The following is a 19212-nucleotide window of genomic DNA, read 5'->3' on the forward strand; positions in this document are numbered from 1 at the left end:
GTTCCAATGTATCATCGTGATGATCAATTAGAGGAACTATTATCCTTTCCGAGGATGTAGGTATAGGGACATCTATCCGTACTTCCTCAATTATCACATCTCTGGGTTCAATTCTCCCACTGATCTCACCAAATTCAATGAATTTAGCATTTCCTATTTCCACTATTCTCGGACTGTGATTAGGACAGTAAAACTTATACCCTTTGGATCTCTCTGGGTACCCAATAAAATACCCGCTTACAGTTCTAGGATCCAATTTCCTTTCATGTAGATTGTAAAGTCTTGCTTCGGCTGGGCAACCCCAAACATGCATGTACCTTAAACTTGGTGTCCTACCAATCCATAGCTCGAAAGGAGTTTTTGGAACTGACTTACTAGGAACTCGGTTTAAGATATACATTGCCGTCTTAATAGCTTCACCCCACAGTGATTTGGGTAAGGTAGTATTGCTTACCATACTTCTGACCATATCCAATAAGGTCCGATTACGCCTTTCAGCAACACCGTTCTGCTGTGGCGTCCCGGGCATCGTATATTGTGCAACAATGCCACGCTGTTCAAGAAGTTTGGCGAATGGGCCAGGGTTACGGCCCGATTCATCATACTTTCCATAATATTCTCCACCTCGATCCGACCTGATGATTTTCACTTTTTTATCTAACTGCCTTTCCACCTCCATGAGAAATACCTCAAGTACTGAAACAGCTTGAGATTTCTCATGTAGTAGGTAGATATATCCAAACCGTGAAAAATCATCAATAAAGGTGATAAAATATTTTTGTCCACCAAAAAATTCAGTGGAGAATGGTCCACATATATCAGTGTGAATTATTTCAAGAAGCCATTTACTTCTTGTGGCACCTTTCTTAGTATGTTTGGTTTGCTTTCCTTTAATGCAATCCACACACACTTCAAAATTAGTAAAATCAAGATGCGGAAGTATCCATTCTTTTACTAATCTTTGTAACCGTTCTTTGGAGATATGCCCCAATCTTTTATGCCACAAGTCATAAGAATTTTCATTCATAATGTTTCTTTTAGTTCCAATACATGTTTCATGGTACTGAGTATAGGTATTTTTAATAAATGTATTATCGAGGCAAAGTCGATAAAGACCATCGGAAAGAAACCCAGAACCAATAAATAAATCATTTCGAAATAAATTGAAACTACCATTATGGAACGAAAAAGAATAACCATCAGTATCTAATCTAGATAAGGAAATCAAATTACGCCTCACAGAAGGCACATATACTATGTTATGAAGGTCTAAATATTGACCGGTACTTAAAACCAAACGAAAAGTTCCTATGGCTAAAACTTCAGCCTTATTATCGTTTCCCATAAAGATAAATCGTTCACTGGGGCTCGGTGTTTGGCTTGTAAGGTATCCCTGCATGGTTATAGAAACATGAACATTAGCACCTGAATCTAGCCACCAAGAATTAGTTGGAACATTTACAAGGTTTGATTCAAAACATACAAAGACAAGTGACTTACCTTTCTTTTCAAACCAAGTCTTACGTTTCAGACACTCAGCTTTCATGTGTCCATGCTTCCCACAAAAATAGCATTTGCTACTATTATGTTGAACCTGATTAACTTTCTCAGGCTGCTTTCCTTTCGGTGGTCCAATTCGTTTCATCTTGCCATACTTGTGTTTTTTCTTTCCGGTTTCTTTGGTCACAAAATTAACAGAGTAATGACCTTGTTGTTTCAGTCTCGCTTCTTCCTGAACTACCATACTTGCCAACTCATTCACATTCCATTTGTCTTTAATAAAATTATAATGCATTTGGAATAGACCATACTGAGGTGGCAATGAGTTCAGAATAAACTGAACAATGAAAGACTACCTCAACTTTCATTCCAAGAGTTTGTAATCTAGCGGCAATATTGGTCATTCCAAGGATATGCTCTTGCATTCCTTTAGCACCATCATATTTCATGGTGGTAAGTCTAGCCATAAGTGTTCCTGCTAAAGATTTATCTGCGGACCTAAACCTCTCCTCAGCATTTTTCAAAAAAATTTGGGCTTCCTCAGCACTAGGGAGTGAATTTTTTATGTTTTCAGTTATGATCATTTTCATGAACATCAAACTCAGCCTATTTGATCTCTCTCATTGTTTATATGACTCTCTTTGATCTCTGTCACTATTCTCAGTGATGGGTGGTGGTTTTGGACTCGTAAGTGATGAGTCCAAGTCAAGGACTCCTAAGGTGAATCTAACTCGCTCAACCCATTCAGAAAAATTAGAGCCAGTCAAAACAGGAACAGATGAAGTTTGTGAGTGTAGTGATGTAGGTACGCTTACTGCAAGAAAATTTTATCACATAATGCTTTGAGTTAGACACTTATAAATAATAATCAGAATTTAAACAATTATGGATAAACTAATAGTATCATCAAGACCCTCATTTGGGAGTAGATCTTAATACACAAAGTGTTCTCACCAGTATTAAATTCTGTGGATGAACTAGTTGTATCATCAGAATTCTCCTTTGGGAGTAAACTCTGATATACAAAGTGTTCCCTCCAATCTTTACTTTTGATGGATGAACTAGAAGTGTCATCAAGACCCTCATTTGAGAGTAGATCTTGACACACAAATTGTTCACTCCATCATATCTACCTTACTATGGGTTTAATGATTTATCATAAAAATTAAGAAAATCTTGTACCTTTGGGCAACCAATATTTTCTTAATTTTTGAAGTAAATCATTTGCCCTATATTGGATAAAATATGCATGACATAATAATAGCCAAAATAAACAATTCATACATGTATTTAATAATATGCATAAAATCTAATTAATACATGTATATAATAATAACATGTTAATAAATTTAATACATGTCCTTAACAATAATAACATGTATAAAATTCAATTTTATACCAACAATAACATGTCAATAAAAATTAATACATGTCTTTGACAATAATAACATGTATAAATAACAGAAAATAAATTCCAGAATTTATTTTTTTTAATAAATAATATAAAAAATAATAATAATCTGGCCGGTCCGGGTCTGGACCGGACCGGTACAGTAACCCGGGCCGAAACCCGGTTCAGTGTTGAGGCTGGTTAACACAGTAGGCCAGAATCCGGGCCTACTGTACAGGGCCCAATTCAATTCTGTTTTTTTTTTTATTATTATTCTTTTCCGAGATGGGCCTTTCTCTCGGGCTGGGCCAAGGCCCACGGCCCAGGCCCTTCACAAAACAGAAAGACCAAAAAACAAAATAAAAAACTCTCGTGCTGGGCCAAGGCCCACGGCCCAGACCCGTATCAATTATAAGAAACCCTACAGTTTCTTTCTCTCCCGCCCACATGAACACTGTTTTCTTTCTTCTGTGATGGGGCCGCAACTCACACAGACCAGCCTTCCAGCGCCATATTCCTTTCGGTACCGTGCGATGGTGGAAGTCATCGGCGAGGAAGAGACGGCATGGCGTTCCCAGCCTCCTCCCACCGCCGAGCTGCACTTCATTCACGGTTTCCCCTTCTTTTTTTTTTTTTTTTTACTGCTTTTCTCCACAAAATCGCTGCGTGCAGTGGGCTTGAGAGCCCTCTGCCGCGTTACAGAGATGCCGGCGAGGAGGTTCTCAGCCTCCTCGCAGCGCCGTCCTTCCTTAAGGCGGTCGAGATTTTAGTTAGGTAGGGACGGCACCCATTCGGGATTTCACAACCCACTGTGCCATCCCGTCCACATCCTTGTACAGCCGCGTGTCGTGACACCGGCCACCACTCACAGTGGTTCCACCATATACAGTGGTTCCACAACCTCAACCACACGGTTTCTCAATTTCACCCAGTGTTAACGGGGCTTTTGGCACAGATTTTTTTTTTTTTTAAAAACACAGCAAGGTAAACAATACATAATATGTGAAATACGCCCAATCAAAAGCAGATGCAAAGCCGAAATACAATAATAGCTGTTAGTGCATCGTTTTTCATGTAACACAGAATTAATGTTGAAAACATCATTATAAAATTTCTCTTCCAGATCATAAAATCAATGTTTTTAACCTTCCGTAATATGATAGAATCACAATATACGAAAACACATATTCACTGTATATTTTATCGAGATCATAAAAAATCTATCAACCTGAAGCTCTGATACCACATGTTAGATATTTTAACATGAACATTAATAAATAGATCTTTGATTTTGTATGATCCACAATAATAAACAATAATAGTGAAAGACGTACATTTCTCCATCTGTTTGATGAAGAAATAAATCTGGCTATGAGAGAAGGATCACCCTAGCAACTTGCCTTACTAGTGTCTCCCAATGGCTAGAGGCACTCTAATGTTGTAGGTGTGAACCCTTTAACCCCTCAGTCCTATTTATAGATTTCTGGCCATCATGAAATCTAAGTCTTTGAGTCAGACTATAATTAGAGATAAGAGTTAATCTTATCTCTTAGGAGTTTAAATCTCATTATAACTAACACTATTTAAAACTCTATCAGATATAGATGAATAGGACATAAAGTTTAAATAAAATTCTTACATTTTCAAACCAGCACGTTAGAGTAAAGTGTGAAGAAGATTTTTTCTTCTGAATGTGATAAATATCAAGTCCTGGAGCCCAAAGGAAAAAATCTAGAATCCATAAGGGGCGGGAAAGAGAGACTGACGAGGAAGGAAAGCAAAGAGAAACAAGATTACAGAAGAGCCGGGAAAATGGAAGATCTACTAGGAGCTGAAAGCCTGGAGCATTCCATGAACCTCACACCAAAAGGAGGCTCCAAAGAGGTAGATGATAGTGAAGAGGAAGATGATAAGAAGGAAAATGAAGCTAAAGGAGGAAAAGAAAGGGCAAGTGGATTTATAAACCATCCTCTCTCTAACTTGGTGTCTGGAGGGGAAGGTCAAGAAGAAAAAACAAGTGAAAAAGATGATGAAGAGAAGAGAGGCATCGTGAGTGAGGAGGGTGTTGATCATGATGATAAGGGAGGTGGGTTTATAAGCCATCTTATCTCCAACTTGCTCTCTTCCCATAGTCCGAAAGCAGGGAAAGATAGTAAACAAAAGGTGGAAGCTTTCGAAGGTGACAATAGGGTCTCTAAAGCAGAGGAAGATGCAGGTAGTGATAGTAATGGTGTAGGGCTCCAGAAAGGGAAGTCACAAGAGGAAAGTGGTGGTGGAGGTATCATCGAAAACCTAGTCTCCCATTTGCCTGCTCCACTTCAAGGTAAATTATTTTAGCCATTATGCATTTACGGCAATATTAGACTGTTTTGGGTAAAATCAACAAAATAAAGTACCATTTACAATTTTCTTTTTTACTATGACTTGATATTCCAATTTCCAACATTTTTATGGGATGCTGTCAGATATGAAACTTCATAGTTCATCCGAGACTTGGGACTCGTTTTGAGTTCTCTATGTCATCAAGGGTTTTATTATCTTTATTATGATGAAGATAATCTTATGGCAAACGGACGGAGATTACAAAGTCCAAGAATATATCTTGGCAATCCCGGGGACAACCACCCCTATACAAAGCAACTGGGCAACACAAAATCATGCTAGACCATTAATTAGAACAGACCCACAAAACAAAGCCAAGATTACCCATAGGCCATAAACCGTGTGTTCTTAACAAACCAACAGCATTAACAAGGCCCATGCATGCATCAATAGCAGCAGAAACAATAATCTAGCAATTCTTAACAAAGCCTGCATATTAGTAAGAACGTTCCCAGCCCCAGAAGCCAGTCAAGATACAACAGTCAACACACATTGACCTGATAACGCATCAATAACATAGGCAGTGGCTCCCCTCCATCGAAGCGACATCCATCCATCCACTAAAATAGCTCCTTTATCCCTACTGGATAAAAGAAATTAGTCCCCAAGTATCAATCAATCCATTATTCAGTGAATTTTTAAGAAAGCCTTCATAGAGCCGATTCTTATCATCACATAGTTTAGTATTTTCATTGGAACATCAGCATTTATTGTGTGCTTTTCAGTAAAGGATTTCAGGTTCCAATCTTTCCAAATGAAGTAGCAAATCCTGCCAACATCAGCCTTGCCTTCAGGGACAGCAACGATTTACCCTCAAGTTTATTAGGGAAATTTCTTTAGATATATGTAATCTTTTCAACATGATTTAGCCTAGTTGAATGTGTTCTGTGCATAGATTGACATTTTGATATGATCTTAATGACCAGATGATGTGGCTACCACGCCGGACGAGGCCTCCATACTAATTCACTCCATCATTCATGACTGAGAAGAGCACACACCTGGCATTGATTTTTAGGATTGCTCATTTAGAAACGCTAGACTGCCATTCGATGTATTTCATCTTTCATTTTCTTTTGTTTGTATAATACTTTTTTTCCCTCTCATTTGTTAAGATAGTCTTTTGGAGTTGCGAAAGATCTTTTCCCTACTCTGTTGTTGCCATTGGCGCTTGAATCTTTTAGTTTGCTCTTATTGGAAAAGCAGTTTGGCCTTCACACACTCTCTTATGGTGATTATTTTAAGCACTGGTCTCAATGGTTGTAATGCATGTTAGATGGGATTGCCTGAAAATTAATCAGGTATTAAAGAACTGAGAATCTCGTACCTACTGCACGTGTAGTGGCGGGGTGTTCTTTTTCCTAATCAAGCTGCCATATTAGAATAAAAACAAATATTTTAAACCGATATCAGTTATGGGAGATCTTTCCTGTAACAGAAAGTTAGCAGGCAAGGAAGAGTTCATAATGTCATGCTTCAGAACATGGAGTTGGAGGGCGCTCACTGTGCAATGTGATGCGCACATTGGGTTATCATAGAGTAGGATGGGGTTGTGCTTGCTACGGATCTGATCAGAGTTATCTCCTAGCCTATGAAAGAACTTTAATTTCGAACCTGAAAGTTCTTTTAGGATTCTATATCGGATATCATTGTCCGGGGATGTTTTTTTTATTCGTCCAAAGAGTGATTGGGAGACCAAGATTTGATCTTGGCAGTTGAGATTTTGAGTTATAAGCAAATTAAGAGCATTGCACTGCCAAGAATGAAAAGAAAAGGAGATAGGAATTTCTTTAAAGGCATTGAAGAACTGAGATGGAACATTTTGGTACATTGACCGAGTTAACACCATAGATTGAAATCGTAGTCCTGCGATCCTACCTTAGGATCGACTGATCGGTTTTCTTGTGAGTAGGTTAAGCGATACTGTCAAGGCTGACATGATGGCAGAAGGAACCACATTGCCTTGTGGGGCGGTTGACACCAGCCAAAACTATCAGAGAGCGATGGGACACAATGTCGCCTTTGTGTACTGTTTGTGATTGAAGTTGAAGAAGAGAGCCCCGAAATATCTATTCATGCAATGAATAGAAATTTGTTGGGGATTTAACAAAACTTCAAATATAACAAGTTTAATGTAATAATTAATATAACATATTCTGCTATTATTACAGCTGAGATCAATCCTAATATTTCACAAAGGAGTTTAATGTATATAGCTGTAACAAGTCTTATTCTCTCGGATTTTTCACTCTAATCATCTTCACCTAAACAGTTACCATACAAATAAAACCACTTCAGCAGTACGGAGTAGACTGTAACCAAGAGCTAAAACAACACCATGATTCTTCAAAATGCCTCTTCACCCTAATGGAGGAGCATCTGATCAAAGTGCCACACTCCTGCAAGCCACCAAATAATAAATGCACTTCAAAAAACTGAAAAGGAGGGGAAGGAGGGGATTGAGGAAGAAGAATGAAAAAAAAAGGGCAGTGAATTGTCAATCTTTGAAATCTGAATCATACCGTGTCCTTTACCGACCATCCTCAATTGAGCAACATACTCTGATATCTTCTTAATGGCTTCAACCTATAAAATAACCAGGAAATACGTTTTTCAAACACAAATATACGACGTCTTTCATCCTTCTTTATTGTTTGTTTGTGTTTTCTTGCTTTTTAGGAAATTAAGGACAAGAGATTCTTTTAAGGCACCATTTAGACAAAAAAGAAATTGCTTATTTCATCGCCAGGGCATTACAGACTATGAAGAAATGAACTCAAGGTTCACCTGCTCTGTTAAAAACTCGCTCTCAATGAATTCTGTCATTTGGGGGTCATTGTTACAATCTGCTACCTGTCGTTCGTAAAAAAAACAAAAACAAAAAGGGTTATCTCATTGGAGAAACAAGTTACAAGGGTAAACAATGCTAAAATGACCCAGAAAGGTGAATGCGTATATTACATTGTGCAAGCTCAGAAGCTTCTCGTTCGTTAACTTCTCCAAAGCCAATGCCAATTCCATAGCTGAAACAAAAGCGAGGTACCAAGTTGTTGGAATGAGTAAATTGCATCATTTGCTCGAAATATAAACACAGATTGTCGCCTCCATGCAATTAATGAAAACATATATAGCTAAAAGGGCAAAGTCTCTCGGAAATGGCAGAAGAAGTTGGTTGCCCACTCGTGTTCATTTCCTTTTGGCAATTGATCAACTTTATCGAATCAAAAGAAAAGGCAATTGATCTCTGTCTGTAAAGCAGAGATATTGAACTGTCAAACCATATTTCTTACACATCTATATGCATGATGATCGAGGACAGGTGAAGAATCTCACCATACAAAGCATCTCCTTTCTCCGCATGCTCGAATTCTGATGGGGGCGTTACTATACAGTGTAGTAGTACTTTTCCACCGCGTATGTTCTAATTAATTACGACAGCATGCAGTACTGTTAGATCTTCCAACCAGGGACAAAACCACATTAAAAAGAAACCATCTTTTCAAGACTTTTGGGACCAACCTGGTATTTGATCAACTTTTCAGCATGCTCTCTTTCTTCTTCACTTGATTCCTTGAAAAACCTGATCATCACAACAAATTAATTAGCCAGCCATGCATTAACTCGTATGAATACATCAATAAATCACAAGTCGAAATAGGGCTGTTTTTTACTTGGCGAGACCCTTGAGAGCTATGTTGTCCCTGTCGAAGTACGCAAACATGGCATGGTACACATATGACACATTGTATTCCACACTGTAACACAAGGGAATTAGAACAGCATGAGAAAAAACGAGAAATCCGTATAGAAAAGAGTACTAACTTCTAAGAATAAAGAAATGAGAAATGATTTGTAAAAGTGTAAATAGACAAATTTCATACAAGCTATTGTAAAAAAAAGTAAACCATAATATAGAAATAACTATTATTTATTAGTGAGATCCATAAAAAAAACTTTACACAGAGTCACTTTTGCGTACTCTTTGCTCACTATACCAATATAATTAACTGCATCATTTTTTTAAATAAAAAAATAATTATTTTAACCAATCACATCTATAAAATATGCAAAGAATATATAAAAGTGAATGATTGTACATAATAAAATTTTTTATAAAAAAAGAATATGTCACTTATCTATTTGAGACTTATGCCTAACATTACTCAAAGATGCCTGCCGTTAAAACTGAAATTGATTAATATAAATATATTAGCTTTTGACAATAAATTGCTCTAATACCACCTGAAATCGATCCTCACTAATTCCAAAATGTTAAATCATCGGTACAGTTCAATTTCACCTGTATTTTCCATCCACTCTGTTGAGATATTAAATAAATAATAATTTTTTTTTATCAATTTAAATTTTTGAGATAAATAAAAATTTCACATGATATCAAAACAAATCATGTATTTAAAATCCTGATTCTACACTATCCTATTTAATTAAATATTTTTCATATTAGACCAGTATTGAGAGAGTCTGATCATGAGCATCATCATCATCACATATAAAATAAATAATAAAATTTACATACATAAAATTTTTGGACAAGGTCTATATACCGCAAGACTATCTTCATATGATATTATCAATCGACAATCAGAACAATTTTTATCTTTTAGAACTAGAAATTTAAGAGAAATCAAGCAGCATTTTTCATTATATATACGAAAGAAGATGCAGAGAGATATGCAAACAGAAGGATAACAAACAAAAAATATATGTATATATATACGCACTTGATCTGCTCATTGATGGCCGCTTCACACTCCTTTAAATAGCCCTGCCGAGCGATGGAAACATGAGGGGACACCGGGACAACATGAGCGTCCTTCTTGAGCTCTTCAAATGGCTGAAACAACACTCCAGTGAGAGGTGCATCAACTATCTCGCTTGATGAAGAAACAACGAATTTGTTACTTCCTCTTTGGCTAAAGTTTACAGAAGCAGTGGACGAAGAGAAAGGATAGTTCAAGGAAGACACAGATGATGGAGCCGTCCTAGTTGTGAAAAGAAATGAGCTTCTATGTCCATGAGCATCCCCTCTCATGGAAGAGAGAGAAGAGGCTGAAACTGAAAAGGGTCTCAGAAACATTGTTAATTGCGGGACGCTTGGAATTTCAGAACAGAGAAATTGATTGTTGAGAAGAACGGAAATGAAGAAGCGTTCAGCGAGGCAGAAAGAGAGAGAGAGACATCATGTATTTAGTGGTGGTGAAGAACTGCTTGAAGAATTCAAGATGGAATGGGCTTTTTTTGAACCGTAGGATCAATTGCAACGTGGATTGCTGTAGTTGGAACACGTATTGGGGCGTGTGGAGAACTCGTGGGTCTTATCTAGTGCTTGGAATATTGCAAAATATCCGGTCCACGTTGCAATCTCAACTTCCCCCAAAATCCTTCCATCTTTAACCCTTTCTGAATCGCTCGAGCCTCAAATGTTCCGACACTCGCGTCTTGACGTTGAGAACCGAATCAGAGAACGATGCAAAATAAATTATTTTAATTTTTATCGTAATTTTTTAAAATAATATTACATATATAATTATAAAATATATAAATATTATACAATCATTTAAAAAAGTTATTATTAAAAAATTAATTAATTTTATATAAATTCTATATTTTTTTTAAAATACTTACACACAGTTACGTACTCATAACTGTAAATATTATTTTTTAAATTTTATTATTAAAAGATATTTTAGCATTCTCATTATTTATGAAAATTTGCATTCTTCTATTTAAAATGTTCCATACTAATTATTATTTGGAAACTCAATATAGTTTTAATAAAAAATAATATTTACAGTTTATTTAAAGAAAATAAAATAAAAAAATCATCCAACTTCAACGGAAAGTTTTCATTTCACAATCCACTGAGATTTGGTTACCAGATGCTGATGTTTTAGGGCGAGTACGCCTTCTTCATCAGTCTGCGACTATAAAAGTTTGAATTGGGAATCACCATCTTCCAGCTAAGGTTGGACTACATCATTAATTTTTTGTCTTGATACCGAGTTTTCCGCCGCCGTCGCTTTACTAGAAACTTTTGTTGGTACACTTTTCCACGGACTCCTAAATCTTGGGCTTTTAATCTATCAGCCCACCCAAAAAATAAATGAATGGGCCACATCTGTCCAGTTTAATCCAGCCCATATTTCCCAAAAAAGGAAATTCATCTCTTTGGCATTGTCTTCTTAATTCTGCGCTTTATTTGTTGACCTATACTATTTACAAGATGGTATTTAAATAGAATTATTTTTATTTTTTCACGTCATTTCAATAGTAAGATTTGATTTATAAAATTTAAAATTTATTTTTTAAATTACATTATACCGTATAAACATTTTATTTAATATGATCATGATAATAGAATTTTTCAAATAAATATATTGTTATTGCGAGACCTATGATAACTATATATATAAAAAAAAAAGTCAAAACAAAAGTGATTTTTTAAGGTAGTTAGTGTAAAAGGCGTTAACATCAGTAGTGTGCAGTGCGTATCGATATTTATTTGTCCCGAGTGCAGACAATTATTGTGCATTTATGCAGACTTAGAAGTTAGAACAGAATTAAAAAGAACAAAAAAAAAAAAAAAAAGAAGAAGAAAAAGAACAAAGCAATTCCAAAAAGGACACGATTAATCAAGATTGTGTTATTACCAATCCATATGAGATTCCATGGTTTGTAGCTGTTTCAACAGTACCAGTTTTGAATGACTTGCTATTATTCTTTCTTTCTTACGGGTTCTAGATCTACTAACAAGTCATGACATTAAGCATCCTATTTCTCTTGCTGCTGTACGATATTCAGATGTTGTTCGAATAAATAATAGGTCTGCAGGTTGTCCAAGCATATATATATATATATCTTGAAGTTTAGTTTGAGGAAGCCATGCATCAGCATGCAGTAAACTACTTTTGAAAAGTGAATATATAGGAATTTTCACAATCTTCCTCCTTGATCAAGTAGTACTTTTCGGCCTGGTCATTATATATATATTTTCCAGATGCATATATAACATAGTGCAGCAGTGACTAATGATTTGGGTGCAAAAAGCAGGCAAAGAGGCTGGCCGCCTGCCACGGGCGACCTTGGCCGGACTAGGTGCACCCATCAGATAGTAAAGTGAAGAAGAAGAAGAAGAAGAAGAAGAAGAAGAAATATCAGTAGGCTAAGCTAAACCAATTACGCAAGGAATCTACACATTGCCTCGTAAGTTTAATTAATTTGTCGGATATGATCAAAAGCAAAGGGGTGGTGGAGAACCCTTCATTTTTTGATTGATTTATGTGTAAATTAGACTGTAGTGCTGTTCATTGTCAACTACTTGCTGATAAGCAAATTAGCCTCGATCCCTTTCTACGATTTGGAAACTTGCGCTTGCTTTTGGGGATAGCTTGTGGATGCCATGCATCGTTCGTGACCACATGATGTCGGGGATGCGGCCCTTCTCAACTCATTTCAGATATTATTGCTTTCGTGTTGAACTAAAGAGCTCAGACCGTGACAGCATTATCTTCTAAGACCGCATGCGCGCTATGGGGCTTGTGGATAACACACGGCCTTCGTTTCATTGGACACCAGGCGGCCATAGACACGACACAGTTTTCCGATTATTTAATCCCCATTTATTCTTTACCACATAAGATGGTAAACAAATCTTTGGCTGTGAATAGATCTCCGGTTAATTCCATGTAATATAAGACGATTTCTTCTATATGTAAGCCAACGTACGGAGGACACGACTCTCAAATATTATTTCTCGTATCATACAGAAAAGTTAGTCGTGCATGATATGATATCAATCGGAAGTTTAGAACTTGAGATCTTTAAGTCCATTTTGTAGATTATAATTCAGTTCAATCCCGAGATGTAAATGCTAGAAATGTACCATCAACTGATCATGATCAAGTACAAATGGTGGATAATGGTTGTTAATTTTATGCTTTGCTTTTCTCTCTGTTTTTTGAATTCTCCCACCTACAATTACTTTTACACTGCATAAAAAATTTTTGTTGTTTATTTGGCCAAGTTGATTTGAGTTGAATTCAAGAACATAAGGTTGCAGTTAAAACTCCTTGCGATTCTCTCTCTCTCTCTCTCTCTCTGAGTTTTTATTTTGTTTAGGTTTTTGTAGTTTCTTCTCTAAAAATAGCAATAAAAACAAATCAAACGCAGTGAAAGCTCCATCTATGCATGCACTGATCCCTATCTCTAAAATTCTCCCACAAATAATTCGTGCATGGCGACAACCCATTTCTATTCAACCAGAAAGCGATTCCCGGATCGCAATTATTCATTCTCTTTTATAAGCACCAACACCATTACCACTCTCTCCACACTCCATTTCGATGGCCACAGATGCCTCCCCGAAATTCCGTGGTGTGCCGCAATCCCCCGAGTTCCATACTGCAATATCGGTATCGCCGCCGACCCACGACGGCCTCGAGTTCTGGCAGTTCATGATTGCCGGTTCCATAGCCGGCTCGGTTGAACACATGGCGATGTTTCCGGTTGATACTCTGAAAACCAGGATGCAGGCCCTTGGTGCAGGCTCTTGCGCGGTTCAACCGGTCGGAGTCCGGCAAGCACTCGGCTCGATTTTGAGGATCGAGGGCACTGCTGGGCTCTACCGCGGTATCGGAGCAATGGGGCTCGGCGCAGGACCGGCCCACGCAGTGTACTTTTCAGTGTATGAGTTCTGCAAAGAGGCTTTTTCGGGTGGGAATCCGAATAACTCGGCTGCTCACGCCGTGTCGGGGGTATTTGCGACGGTAGCGAGCGATGCCGTGATAACACCGATGGATATGGTGAAGCAGAGGTTGCAGTTGAAAAGTAGTCCTTACAAAGGTGTGGCGGACTGTGTGAAGAGGGTTTTAATGGAGGAAGGGATCGGAGCCTTCTACGCGTCGTATCGAACCACGGTAGTGATGAATGCGCCGTTTACGGCTGTTCATTTCTCGACTTACGAGGCTGCGAAGAGAGGTTTGATGGAGATATCTCCGGAGAATGCAGAGGATGAGAGGTTGGTGGTTCATGCCACCGCCGGAGCTGCTGCTGGAGCTTTGGCGGCGGCTTTGACAACTCCGCTTGATGTTGTGAAAACTCAGCTGCAGTGCCAGGTAACAACTTTCACTTTGACATCCATCCATCATGATTCATGCCCTTAATTGATTTCTTTTCAGGTTTAAGGTTTCGTTCTGTTTGAGTTCAATTGTCTGCAAGAATGACATGTCACGTTCAGTACAAACATATCAAACTTGAAGTAAACTTAGGACCTGGAGTAACATTAATGTTGTTTACAGTATATTGCACCTTCCTATTCATATACCGTCACAAGATCATGTTCTGTTATTAAAAATCAGATTTTATGAACAATTTTTTCACGTGGAAATAGCTGCAGATAATTAATCCATTTATTTACCTCCAAGAGACTTTTCAACCTTCTATAATCATTCCTTGAAACCCTAATGGCTCAAGTGTTCTCTGTTACTACTTCTCAAGCCTTTCCGGTTTTCGTGTATGTGGTGTGGGGATGAGAGATCAAGGCCGATGGTTTAGTAGCTTGTGGGGTTTTCTTTCTAAGATTTTACAGGTATAGCTTGCCACTATTGCATCTCAAGGTTACTCTTCTGTTTGCACAGGGCGTCTGTGGATGTGATAGATTTTCTAGTAGTTCGATTGGGGATGTAATTCAAAGCATCGTGTCAAAGGAAGGATATCGAGGGCTCATGAGAGGATGGATTCCCAGAATGCTGTTCCATGCACCTGCTGCTGCAATCTGCTGGTCTACTTATGAAGCATCAAAAACCTTTTTCCAACGACTCGGGGGCAGCAACTCGTCCGTTAACTAATGGGGGGCCGGGACAAAACCCTGTGGAATCTGCAGACAGCTCTTTTAGGCGATCATGACCAATTGGAATTAAGAAACAGCTCCAATTTGTAACTGCAGCAAGTAGCATTTGAGTTGAACATAATCATCATCTTCTGAAACCCAGCCATTTTCCATTTCAGTGGTGCTTGTATTTCACCCAGAAGGGTTGGGTTCATATGTATAATATTATATACATGATGCAGATTGTAGTGCTCATGTCAAGTAATTTTCATACAATACCAATCACGGTGGGATTACTGGTTGTAACCCACATGTATTTGGCTATTTACCAATAAAAAGATTGGCTACTTCTTAAGTTCTGTTGCCTCAATGATGCCACTGCATGATACTGCTTCTTTGTTCTTGCACAGTCTTCATGAAATGTCATCCCAGATTTCAGAGCTGGGAGAACCTAGCTAGTTGTCCTACCAACAAAGCATTTTTCATTCAATCTGTGGGGGGGGTAAATGTAGCTAGAGACTATAGTTAGAAGAAACAATTATCATGGAGAAAAGCTGAAACATATTAACATTTTAATTCCTAGTCTTTAACATCTTCCACTTCAAAGTCCAGTTCCCATATTCTATAAAATAATTGCTAGTTATAATATGCTTTTGCCGAAGGGTTCAATGGGCACCAGTGGTCTAGTGGTAGAATAGTACCCTGCCACGGTACAGACCCGGGTTCGATTCCCGGCTGGTGCATATATATTTTTTATTGTTTTGGTACCCTACCGTCAAATGCTGGCGAACTACAACTTCCCACGAGATTACTTAATTTCAGTTTCTTCCATTTAAGGGTCTTTTGGGGGCTTGTCAAGGGCTCTCCCCAGTCCCAACCCTTCTAGTCTACTTCTAGCATTCATCTACAAATATTATGAAGACACCGTAGTCTCAAATAAATTGCCCAAAAGAAAAAAACATTCTGGATTTCAAGACATTTTGGCAGAACAGAAACATCAGATGTAAGTATGGGCAGTCCCAGAAGTTTCACATTGGTGTCGGCCTTTTAGCCTATGGGCGAATAAATCGATCATCCCTCTTCAATGTCTTCATTCTCAGCTTAAATTAACTACTACACCCTTCATTACCTGCCTCCATTCACATATGGACTTGTCTTACTGAATGAGCTCATAAATACAAACCGCTCAAGAAAACACATACTCACTGCGACCATCAAACAATACAAAACACAAATAAGTCCACCGGATAACGACTATTCAATACCATAGGGAATATGATTCAATCATTTAACAGGTCTTTCTCATTACAGTACCCAATCATGGAGGAGGCAAACAAGCAGGTCCAGGCACTAAAAAGGGGGGTTACAGCTTATCAACATACTAACCCATAATCATCCTGCGTTAGAACTTATCTACAATTATACCATCTCTAAGATACTCATATGCCTCTCTGCTCCTGGTTTTCTTCATCCCAGCAGTAAAATGTAGTTTCGATCCATCAGATGAGATACAGGTCACTTTTACCCATATCATCACCTTTGTCTTCATCCCCTCTATATCTACTAGCTTTCCTTTCTCCAGATAGCCAGTGATAGTGGTGGAGAAGCGCAAGACAGATGAGTCCCTGTAGCCCACCTCACAAATTGCTGGTATGTAAACAGTAAGCTTTCTTGTCTCTTCGTTGAACTCATAGTTGGTGGCATCACGAGGGAAGATCCCTACAGCCATATCATACTCCTTTAGCAGCTCTGGCAATGGCTTTTGCATTTTTCCTGCATGGACAAACATGGAGTATACATTAAGAATGACCGATTCCGTTACTAAAAGTGAAGAATGTATCATCTTATTTCCTAATCGTGCCTCCTGAATTCCATCAATGTTACATCACACTTGTCTCATCTTTTCCGTTCTAAAATTGATACAATTCCCAAGTAAGCAGATCCAATTTGAGTCAGTTATCAGTTGGGAGGGGAAGATGGATAATGTTCTAAGTGACAACTTAAACACCAAAGGTTCGTTATCATACAAATTGGCCATGGATATCTACTGTTTCACTAATGAATTTAAAAGCAATTCAGTAAGCATATTTAAGGAATGAGAATTAAAAAAGTTCTTTCATATGCAACGCACTATCATTGGAAGTGTACAACAAAATATAGAAAGCACAAACCTTTGATTTTATTAACCAGCCATTTGGTTCCACCTTCAATACTGGTTGACAGTGACTGATTGCAGTGTGAAAAAAATGTCAGAAAGGAATATACGAAAAAATAATCAAGTAATGACAGTAGTAAAAAGGTAGGAGGCTAAATGCGAATGGTTATATCTTTACCCGGATTATTATTATTTTTTTATAAATTATGGATCTTTACGTGCATTACTAATACATGTAAGCACATTTTCCGTTGAGTATGTTTTTATCCCCAGGTGATTTCTTAACTTCGAGTCACTAACCTGAGATTTAAAGAGTTGCACTATACTCATATCCTTTAATTTTTATCTGCCCCAATAATTTTTTCTTTCAGGGAAGTAAAATTGTTGCCACATGTGTAAATTAGAAGTCTAGAAAGAGAAAAAAAAAAAAAAAAGCACCTGAATACATTAAAATAATGAAACAAAAGCAAATAAAATCAGTCCTTGTGTGGGTAAGACCCTAAGTTGGGAATTTGAATTCAGCCTCAACCGCATTAAAGTATCATCCAATTTATTTTGAGAAGAGGGAGGGTAATGAAAAATATCTTTAACTGAAACTTCGATTTAAGTGCACATCCTTCTTGATAAAATTTTAAAGAAGCTCCAACTTGGTTGATCGAAGCTTAAGTATCTATTCTCATGTTTGGAATACTGTACTCACCTTCCATTATCTTAAATACTTCTTATGCTATTAAAATAGCCACAAACTGATCTATTTATCAATTTTATCCTGTGAATTAAACAAGCAATGATCAAGTCCAGCAATATCTTCATAATTAGAAAAGCAGAAGTTCTATGCTTCTATGTGCAAGTTTTTTTTAGTAGAAAACTAAAAGTTTCACATGGAAGAATAGAACTTCTTGTTTCTAGCCATCTCAAATTCTGAAGATATGGGATTAAATAAATCAATCCTTAATTTCTATGCACGCAAACTACATGTACGTAATTGTAAATATTTGTAAAACAGCACTTACCCCCCCAAAAAAAGGGCGTAAATTTAAATAGCATTCTGATTTAAGTTCTCGACTAAACCCGTTTTCTTTTCTTCCAACCTATTCGGCATAACCCCAAAGTATATTTATTTATTCTTTCTTTATATAGACATTTAGAAAATTACGAACACAACCCAAAATATGTTCGTTTGAATGAGACAAACCTCATTGGTTTCCGAATTACGCTAATTTAATTACTTCCCAATCTAAGTTACATTCCAGCGCCCAATTAAACATATCAATTAAGTGATCCAAAATTTAACAATTATTCTCCTAAACAGAAATCATAGAAACCCTAATTCAATTGATAGCTTCAAGATACCAAGAAACAGCTTTTCCATCAGACGAATATGCAAACGAAATTTAGCAAATAAAAGGAGATAAAGTAGAATAATAGAGAGAGAGAGAGAGCGGCGAGCGCACGTTGAAGTCATCGCCGACGGAGTTGATCTCCTTATTAGCCCTCTTGCTGAACCAGTACGAGCCGACCTTGTTCAATACCTGATCCATTGTTGATGAACCGGAGGATATTCGGTTCTCTCTCCCTCTCTTGATCACTTCAAAAGAGATGGAGAGATATCTCCACCGATGCAGACGATTTCTTGAGAGAGAGAGTTCGTCTCGTGTCTTTTTTTTCCACGACGACTTATCAGAAGTTCTAGACTTCTTTATTTTGTTGGTCTTGGTTTTGAATTTTTCGGTGTTTTCGATTTAGAAAAAATATGTGCATCTGTCGGCAGGTTTAGCACACTCAACGCATTGAATAAAAAAAAAAAAAAAAAAAAATTTCTGTAAGATGTACTGCAGCTTTCGGTTGATGACAATAAACCTCTTCGATTTAAATGATAGAATGAAATATTTGGATATCGACAAGTATCGATATAATAATTCAATTAATTTTAAAAAA

At 37.5% G+C, this 19212-nt stretch overlaps 4 protein-coding genes and 1 non-coding gene across 5 annotated transcripts; 3 read left to right on the forward strand and 2 right to left on the reverse strand.

Moving 5' to 3' along the window:
• The first annotated feature begins 4661 nt into the window (after nt 1-4661).
• On the forward strand, nt 4662-6424 carry LOC108994893. Its single transcript, XM_018970291.2, has 2 exons — nt 4662-5213; nt 6199-6424. The coding sequence occupies exons 1-2, from the start codon at nt 4703-4705 to the stop codon at nt 6258-6260; spliced, it is 573 nt and encodes a 190-aa protein (XP_018825836.1). The 5' UTR covers nt 4662-4702; the 3' UTR covers nt 6261-6424.
• A 964-nt stretch (nt 6425-7388) lies between these two features.
• LOC108994887 (ferritin-3, chloroplastic-like) lies at nt 7389-10540 on the reverse strand. The gene is made up of 8 exons (XM_018970281.2): nt 10015-10540; nt 8944-9027; nt 8792-8852; nt 8606-8693; nt 8234-8295; nt 8060-8125; nt 7795-7858; nt 7389-7671 (listed from the first exon to the last, which is right to left on the reverse strand). Exons 1-8 carry the CDS (start codon nt 10368-10370, stop codon nt 7637-7639), a joined length of 816 nt encoding a protein of 271 aa, XP_018825826.1. The 5' UTR covers nt 10371-10540; the 3' UTR covers nt 7389-7636.
• Nucleotides 10541-13582: 3042 nt separating this feature from the next.
• Nucleotides 13583-15474, forward strand: LOC108982304 (mitoferrin-like). Its single transcript, XM_018953635.2, has 2 exons — nt 13583-14406; nt 14929-15474. The coding sequence occupies exons 1-2, from the start codon at nt 13636-13638 to the stop codon at nt 15136-15138; spliced, it is 981 nt and encodes a 326-aa protein (XP_018809180.2). The 5' UTR covers nt 13583-13635; the 3' UTR covers nt 15139-15474.
• A 317-nt stretch (nt 15475-15791) lies between these two features.
• Nucleotides 15792-15862, forward strand: TRNAG-GCC. The gene has a single exon. It is a non-coding gene; the product is annotated as a tRNA-Gly (tRNA).
• Nucleotides 15863-16291: 429 nt separating this feature from the next.
• On the reverse strand, nt 16292-19011 carry LOC108982303 (uncharacterized protein At5g01610). The gene is made up of 3 exons (XM_018953634.2): nt 18729-19011; nt 17291-17345; nt 16292-16892 (listed from the first exon to the last, which is right to left on the reverse strand). The coding sequence occupies exons 1-3, from the start codon at nt 18813-18815 to the stop codon at nt 16522-16524; spliced, it is 513 nt and encodes a 170-aa protein (XP_018809179.1). The 5' UTR covers nt 18816-19011; the 3' UTR covers nt 16292-16521.
• Between the last annotated feature and the right edge of the window lie 201 nt (nt 19012-19212).

Source organism: Juglans regia, chromosome 3 (assembly GCF_001411555.2).
Source record: "Juglans regia cultivar Chandler chromosome 3, Walnut 2.0, whole genome shotgun sequence".
Classification (NCBI taxonomy): Eukaryota; Viridiplantae; Streptophyta; class Magnoliopsida; order Fagales; family Juglandaceae; genus Juglans; species Juglans regia.